The sequence below is a fragment of the Oryzias latipes genome, chromosome 14, assembly GCF_002234675.1.
Source record: "Oryzias latipes chromosome 14, ASM223467v1".
NCBI lineage: Eukaryota > Metazoa > Chordata > Actinopteri > Beloniformes > Adrianichthyidae > Oryzias > Oryzias latipes.
The window spans coordinates 25,173,485-25,182,482 of record NC_019872.2 but is presented as its reverse complement, the minus strand read 5'-3'; the positions used below and the strand labels follow the sequence as shown (position 1 = coordinate 25,182,482).

At 36.4% G+C, this 8,998-nt stretch overlaps 1 protein-coding gene across 1 annotated transcript in view; it reads right to left on the bottom strand.

The window, feature by feature from the left end:
* Positions 1-1,298: 1,298 nt before the first annotated feature.
* The window catches only part of LOC101163511 (cell surface glycoprotein MUC18), a 67,010-nt gene continuing 59,310 nt past the window's right edge, over positions 1,299-8,998 (bottom strand). The window contains exons 14-16 of the mRNA XM_023962439.1: positions 6,821-6,929; positions 5,391-5,499; positions 1,299-3,081 (exon numbers count right to left, since the gene is read on the bottom strand). Of these exons, the coding sequence (XP_023818207.1) occupies positions 3,079-3,081; positions 5,391-5,499; positions 6,821-6,929 (221 nt within the window). The 3' untranslated portion in view covers positions 1,299-3,078. The remainder of the gene's footprint in view (positions 3,082-5,390; positions 5,500-6,820; positions 6,930-8,998) is intronic.

Below are 8,998 nucleotides of genomic sequence, written 5' to 3'. Positions count from 1 at the left end.
GGTGAAAATCCCAGTAGATCAGCAGTTTCTGAAATCTTCAGACCAGCCCATCTGGCACAAACACCCATGCCTACATGCCTAAATGCATGGAGTTGCTGCCATGTGATTGGCTGATTAGACATTTGCATTAACGAGGACAGTTTTGTGTATGTAACTACTAACACAGGAATTGGTCCGTAAGTGTTGTTTTACTAGGGATGTAAAAGATACATTTTGGAAAATTGATCTAAGACTGAGAGTACCAGCAGTATCTGTTCAAAACCACAGAAATGAACAAGATTATGTTGTTGAAAAGGTAAAAAAAAATCAATCAGTAAGTAAATAATTGATTTCTGGTCAGTTTTCCTTTGTTTTGTCTCTGCCTTTTTATGTATACAACACTACCAACAATACCTGAATTAATGAATTTAAGAAACTTTTATTTAACTACAAGTAAAAAAACAGTCCAAAAGACTCAGAATGTCAGTTTTTTATGTTTGAAGCTGGTTTGTCCTTTTGACATTTTGTTTTTGTTGCTTAAAATAAAAATTACTAGTAATACAAATATAGAGTTTCTCTGTTGAAAGGCATTTTTACTTGTAGTTATAACCCTGCAAAACCCACTTTTTAAATTAAAAAATTGTTTGTGTTTGGGTTTTCTAAAGTTTTTTTTTTTACTTTAAAAATGTCTTTTGTATTATTGTTTTCATTCATTTTTTTGGCTGCTGTTAAATACTATCTAAAATGAACCATAGAAAAGTTTAAAACCTTATAAGATAGTTATTATTGGCTCTCCAGGATTGGATGCCAAATGTAGATTGCATTCCATTTAGGACAAATGGATGCAATCTACATAAATAATATTCCTTTAAATTGCATCCATTCAGGTGAAAGAATCAGACTGTGAAGCCAAGTGAATATTTTATGGATTGATTCTTGGACCATATATTGAGATGCACGTCAAATCGTGCAAGAGGAAAAGACAAACCCCCCCTAGAGTTTACTTTGCTCCTCAATCTACAAACAAAAATCCACAATCTGATCAGATTATCTGCTGTCGCCACTTGAAGTGTTGGATAGTTTGCCCCAGGTTTCCGGAGATGGAGGGATTTGTTTCACAGCGGTGAATTTTTTACAGACCTGCCTCCCTCTGCAGAGAAACCTGAGCTACTGTTGGAGTCATTTCCAGCTCGTTCTGACAGCGGTTTGCAGGCTGAGCTGCTTCCTGCTTCCACGCTGGAACAGCACACAGCACTGCTATTTTACCCGGCAACTCGCTCTCTCACACAACCTCTCAAACACACCAAAAAAAACATGCCTTCCTTTTCATGAAACTTTTATTTGGCTTTTTTTTTTTGCAAAACATAAAATAAAAAAGCAAGCATAAGGGGATCACATGTACAGTAAGTATTTTACACACAGAAAAAGGAATTGTTTTTTAAAAAGCAAAAGTTTTCACAACCATGAAAAAATCTAGAACATCAACCTAAGGGTGTAGTTTGAACCAAACAGAGGAACCGCAGATTCGTGGATCCAATCAGAAATGTTTGTGTATGACTTCCTGCAGCTTTCAATCCCGCTGGAAGGAGCAGCTCTTGCCTGAGGATGTGCTGACGTTCAGAAAGGAGAATTAAAAGAAAGAAGAAAATGCGTCGCCACTTCTTGAGCCACCAAGGCGGTATAGCATTCTCAACAACCAAATTATTTCACAATAAAATACACAAAACTGGTCTTCAGAGGAGCCCGGCAGTGTTTCTGCATGTCCTCACTTTGTGTTTAACATTTTCTCCCATCTGTGCCTCATCTGTTTAAATACGTTTCACTCAGAGCTGTGTAATCCCTCCACAGACAGACAAACTTTGACCAAAAAAAAAAGGAAAACTAACAATTTTCAGCACATTTTCAAAAATCAAAACAACTAAAGGTTAAAATGCAATCCACAATTTAACTGTTCTAATCCTGTTTTGCATCTCAGACATTACACATGGAAGCCCAATCATGTGTTTGTCTTCTGGTAACTGTTTTTGAAATCTTTTTTTTGCAATAAAGTGGGATGAAAAGCAACACAAAAAAAAACATGTTATTTTCAGATCAGAAAAAAATGATGCTCAGCTCTGAGACTCCAATAAAAGCGTAAAAAAAACTACTTTTTTCCTGAAGGTATAGATATCCAAAATCCCACAAATGTGTCTTACAGGTTAAATATGCAAAAACACCGAGACGCCTCTGCAGACATCAGCCTTTTACAGCAACTTACATGAAACCAAAGCGAAACCAATAAGTCAGTGTATGATAGCTGTCAAAGAAAACAACAAAAAACAGGCACAGCAGAACTCTAAGTCTGACTTCTCCATCCTCAGAAACAGTCTGAGGTGTCCTCTAAGCAGGTCGCTACATGTATTTACATACAGTACAACGGCTTGACAGCAGTTTGCAAAAGAAGGCCGCCAGTGTGTCTCGTTTCACAGAAATGATTATTGTCGTCAATATCGTGCATCAAGTTCTGCAGATGACCATACACTCAAAAGTAAAACGGGGATTCTAAAGAAAAATACTTGCTTTTTAAAAAAAACAAACAATTTTTTGTTTCATTTTAACACCAATTTCTAAAACTACCGCAACCAAATTCTAACAAACAAACTGCCAAACCTCTCAGAACGTTATCCTAACAACATGCCGTGTCTGAAACCTCACCTGGATCCATGAACACACAAACCAAAGTCTGAGTGACAAACACCTTAAATAACAAAATATACAGAATATGTACATTTTCATGTAAAAAAAAAAAGGATGATGGTGGGAATAAAACACCACCATGCACACAGAACAGGGGAACTGAAAAACCAAGGAACAAACTAGACGATGAGAAGCATACATTCAAAAAGAAAATACTCATCTGAACAAGCATATGTGCATGTCTGTCTGTGTGTTTTTGAATGAATGTGAGTAAAACTACGGAATACTGCAAAGAACAAAGCTCGGTGGGAATGTCCGGACTGTGGGGCGGCGGCTCTCTGCAGGGTCTGTGGGAATTTCTCCGGAAAAACCGAGTGTTGGCTTGGTGTGACCTGCCGGCTGCCGCATCACAAGGTCAAAGCTTCACTGCAGAACAGAGGAAACAAAATTGTAAAATACAAAAATATGCAGGGACTCTGTGGCTACTACTTTGAAGGATTTCTTCCTCCATTCCCAACAGGGATAACTTTTTTTTGTTATTTCACGCAACATTACCTTCTTCTTAAGGGCACCCTGTATGCCTTGTGCTAAGTTACTACCCTTTTCACACACACACACACAAAATCACAGCTTGTTAAAGTTTTTACAAGTCTTTCAGTCACTGTTTGATCATCTGGCTTCACTCTCGGCCTGTTTACGACCTGAATAATCAAGTTTTCTTTACCAACTCCACTCTTTTTTTGCACCTCACTTCATGCTAAAGAGCCACTCTGATGAAAATGCTGTTTTTTTATGTTTTTAACAGGTTCTTGTGGCATTTTCTGATGTATATATTAGTAAAATTATGCTCAAAATTGCATTTCTGAGTATTTCTTTATTCAAAATTGTTGTAAATCAGGAGTTAACGAAAAATTGCTGTATTAGTGACGTAGAAAACACGCTGGGCGGAGCTACAAGCTCCCTGCTCTGCTCCATTCTGATGCATCCACTTGCAGACAAATAGATCAAGAGACGGGAAGGGGGGCACGCCTGCTCTGACCACTGGAAACACGTTGTAGATGAAAAGATGATCAGAGTGGAACTTTAAGCAAAACTACAAGAGATTGATTTTGAAATGATGATGAAAAAGCAGCTTTTTACAGATTTATTTTGCATTTAACTCCTCCTGGAGATGGGTGCTTTTGTTTCTTCACTTTTAAGTTTTTTATTGCTCAAAAGAAAACTTTAAAATCTTGAATATTTTAACTAAGACTTCAAGAAAGTGATTCAGATTAAATTATTTACCTGGACAATTAATCCTTGGATTTGGGAATTTCGAATATTTCAGTAAATAAATGTTATAAAGATTGGCTTTTTAGATTTAGGTACAGTTACTATTCATTCCTAAACTCTTTGGAAGAACATTAGTTAATAGTTCTGTAAGTAGCATGGGCCACAATTCCCACAACTAGCAGCTGGTTCTATCAAAAAAGGTTTAAACACCAATATTCTTTCAAAAAACTCTTTAAATAATTTGTATTTTTAATGGTCACTGACAAAAGGCCAAGTTAAGTGTCCCATGTTTACAATAAAATTTGAAGACCAACAAGATTCCAAGTCTATGTTTTCCTCTAATGAGTTGACCTTAAATGTTGACATTTTTACCTTTATAACTGATTACTTTGTTTAGTTTGGTTTCATCTTTCTATGCTTAAGCTCATCTATGCAGCTACAGGATTTATTTGTGGTTTTCTTATACTGTTAAAACAACAAAAATATAATAGGTGAAAGTTTTATTTTTTTATTGTGGAAAACCCAAAATATGTTCATCAATTTTCACCTTGAAAAACGTTTTGCTTTTTGAAAACTAACAACTTTTTCAACTAGATTGATTCATTCAAGTATTATTATCTTGATTTATACTTTAAGTAAATAATTAGGAATAAACTATTTACCTGTGCAACTACCTGCAGCTTTTAATAAACACTTTAAAGCATTTTAAAATATATTTTCAACTTTTTCTTACAAATCCATCAAACTTTCGTTGTTTTTTGTCCCCATTTAATTAGAAAGTATGTCTACAAATTCTTTTTCCAAATGTATCCAAAAGTTGAAGTTGTTTTAACAGAGTTTCCTTCAAAATAAACTAAATGTTGTCATTTACATTTTACATTTTTTGAAGTGAAGATTGCATTTCTGTAAAAAAAGTTGAACCCTTTGTGGTTCTTCAGCCAATTTAACTTTAGGTAACTTGAAACTTTTGACAAATTAATCCGCAGTTTAGATTTTGGACACATATAAAGGAAAATTGTGTGAATCTCAGTTGTGCTTGTACTTGCATGCTTTTAGATGAGATACTTGGGGGGATTTATTAAAAAATGTGCAACAGTTTCATATGTTTTGCCTCTGTTGGTTCATTAGCTGAGCTCTGGTATGAAATAGACAGAAGTCAAAGCAGCTAAAGATCTGCTGTGAAAAGTGTTTGTTTTTCTGTGTTTTTCAGTCAGGTTTGAGGTTCATTAAACACTTATAAAAGTTTTTTTAAATGTGTAAAAACAACATTCCCATATGTTTTCTAAAACATCATACATTGTCAAGTTTTCCTAAAATGTAAAAGATTCCTGTTTTTTTCTTCTTTTGAATTTTTTCTTCTGTTGAATTTCAACAGCCGAGGTCTGTCATTAGTCAGTGGTGCAGGTTAGTGGACTCTGCTGGGGTTTCAGGAGGTCAAACTATTCCCTCCCCACATCCGTTACCTGGTCGTTAGGACCTTTCTTCTCGCTGTTGGGAATGTTGAGGGGGGTTGTCTCAGGCTTTGCGTTGGTTTTCTTCTCAACGTCATCGGTGGCGGTCTTCTCTTTGGTGCTGACGATACAATAGAATTGTTAAAAAGTAAATCAAAGAAGATACATGTAAAAGAAAAACAGCAGTACATGTGTTTAAATACTAGGTGGAAGCTCTTTTCCCCTTTTTTACTGTCTTTTGATGTGTTGATGTGCGATTTTTAAACTTTCTGCTTTATTTGTACATTGATGGATTTTTGACCAAGCCCTTTGAAATGCAATGATTTGGAAAAATGAAAATTGAAAGAGTTGGTTTCTCTGGACTCTTTCAAATTACTTTTATATGAATGTGAGACGAAGCTATCAAACTGCAAATGCTTTATTTAACCCCTTGTGCTATCCTAGGCACTTTAACGTTGGGAGTTGGGTCATCTAGACCCACCAGACAGTGCTCTGAACCTTTTTTCTTCAATGATTTGTGATTTTCACTGGTGTCCATGGATTCCATGAAATCTTTCCACCTTTATCCACCTTTGTCATGGTAGGAAGAACACGTCAATGTAAGGGCGGGGTCATCTAAGATAGCACAAGGGTTACGACTGCGTTTTTTATGTTGATGAAATGAAAAATGGGTGTTATTGTTGTGCTGCTGCCTCTTTGCCAGGACGCTCTTGCAGAAGAGATTTTTAATCTAAATGAGTTTTTAATCCTGGTTAAATTGAGGTAAAAAAAGCTATATAAATTAAAATGTATTTAAGTCATTTAACAATAATCATCCATTTGTCTCAGCCATTTGTTATTTATTTAGTTTAACCTGGATGAACAATAAAACTGCATTTATGTCGTGAGGTTAAAAAAATAAGCCCCTTTTTGAACTCCACTGGGTCCTGTTATTCTTCAACAATAAAGAGCACTTACGCTGTAATTTAAAAAATGACACATTACTGAAAACGTTTTAGGGCATGTCTGCTGCACTGGTAAAAAATGAGGGAGGTGCGGCCTGTGTGTTGCAGCTGATTGAAGCAGATTAAACAACTTTTCCATTTTCACAAAGAATCAAAAGGTGCAAGTAAAATTTTACCGTGCTAGATAAATCATTTCCTTTATAAAGTTATCTGTTCTGTTGCGCCAACAAAAAGCTTCCAGGTCGTTGGAAAGCTTTCATCTAAAACAAGCGGCTAAACGAACATGTAGCTGCAAGCACGGAGAAGGCAGAGTGCATTGCTCCAAATGCACAACACCTGCTTTGTGGTTTTCCAGATGTGAGGGTCCGGGGGTTTGACCTCATGTTATGTGGTTTCCTCGAACTCATAAAAATGACTTTTCATCTGAAAATTCCTTTAATAACTGCTTTTCACCGTATACTGTGAAAGTGTGATCATGGGAGCGGAAGGTGGACTCACAACTTGCAGGGGAGCTTGCTCTTCTTATGGAGAAAGTAGAGAATGCTGCCGAGGAAGGCCAGCAGCAGCAGACACAGAATGATCACCACGATGATGATCCCCCTGCCCTCTACACCAGACACGCACAAAAGAAAGACAAAAAACACACGTGTGAAAAACAATACGTGAGAAATAAATCTGCAATCATGCCGAGCTTCTGATTGCAGATTTATTTCTCACTAAAACAAAGCAGAAACTCAGCATTCGTCATGTTTTCATCGTGCAGATCCTCTGAGATCAACAGAGAAAATCCTATTTATTTATTTCCATAAAACAACAAAACAACAGATATTACTTAAGACCTTAATACTGGGAGACAAAACTATTTTTTTCTGTCTCTTTTACATAGGAAAAGGAAGAGTGAAAAAAATATATAATATATATATATGTTTTTAAGCATATATGTAAATATCTGCTCTATATAAGCACACTTGTGGTATACATATAGAATTATTTTAACAGGCAAGTTTGTATCTTATTTCTATATTTGGCTACCTGAGATGAAGCAACAAACTTCATTGATTCTATTTTTGTAGCATTTCTTTCCTAACAAGTTTTTTAAATGAAAGACAAAAACAAGACACATATTTTTTTCCTTTTTTTTTTCTAAGTATGGAAGAGGGGCTAAAAAATACGATTTCTTTAATTTGACCAGGCATGAGATCTTGTATGAAGAATCTCATGTTATTATTGTTTTATGGAAATAAATGATAAATAAATAACTTTTTTTCTTCTCCTTTGCTGGAGAGCTGCTTCACTGAATTGTCCTTGGAGGATAAAGTTCCATCCATCCATCATCCATCCATCATCCAATGACATACGGATGATGCCGTCGTATGGTACCTTTACGCCACACTCTAGTTGTTAATTTGATGTTAATACTGGCCCTTTACACAAGCTGCATGCACGGTGTGTGCAAGTGCTCGTAGGACTGGGATGGGCATTGAGGGGCCGTACTACTGACTGTTTTCAAACATACCCTGCTCTGGCATTACCTAATTGGCTGGACACATTTGATCCAGGTAATATATGTATGGTACGGATATTTGGATATGAGTATGGTACGGATATTTGGAAAACATGCAAACACACCGGCCCTTGAAGCCTGGAGTTGCCCACCTCTGCCTAGGATGTCTACACAAACTACTCTGATTGTCTCATTTCTTCCTTTTCAACAGTCAGGCAGCACGTAAGGAGCACGCAATTATCAGCACTAAAGCGCTCCTTGCGAAGTGCACAGGATTTGAGGGGTTTGAGGGGTCGCTCTACCCGGTCACCTAGTGGTCTACCATCGTAAAATTTTGCTTCAGCAAACGTTATTAACCGGGAATGGACAGCTCCAAACCCACTGCTTTTAGAGGTGTTGATTGGCTGTATACACCTGACCCAGGTAACAGTGGGAGGGGCAAAGATATCTAGAAAACAAGAAGAGCAGTGGCTCTCAGTGGAGTTCTAAAATCTACGAATCTTCTAAAAAAATAAGAGGACAAACAGATTCTACAATGACCAGCTCCATTTAACACTTTGCCTTTTGCTTCAGAAATAATGATGACTCTGTTTTATCATTGCAGAAGCAGAGGAGATTTGCATTAAAAAGCCATTTATTTTGCTCAGCGTCTGTGACCTGTGGAGCTAATAAATGACTTCATTTCAATGACTGCAAATCGTCTTTCAAAAAACGCACAGAAGCAGTTAACTTCTGAAAATAAGAACATTTTTCTGAACCATTTTTACACAGTTCACAGCTAATGGAGGCTGCTGGATTTCAGAAACAAAACTAAAAGAATAAAAAACATCTGTTCTTCTGATAATAAAGTCTTCACATCACGGCTGCTGGTTGACAGCAGATAATGAAGGAAACTGCATGTTTATGTCTGCTGCTGCAGACAGTCCAGGAAGGAAAGCTGGCAAAGAACCCAGACAGAGTCAAATAAAAGCTAAATTCAACTAATCAGTAACAATATGAGTAAGTATCTGCAAATGTCTGTCAGATAATATTTAGAGAATGACCTGAATTTGTTTATATACTTTTAAAAATCAATTTCTAATTACGTTGAACCAGATAAATGTCTATAAATCCAAGTAAAGGTAAAATAAAAAACATACCCTAAAATAGTGTTTTTCAACCAGTGGCAGTTT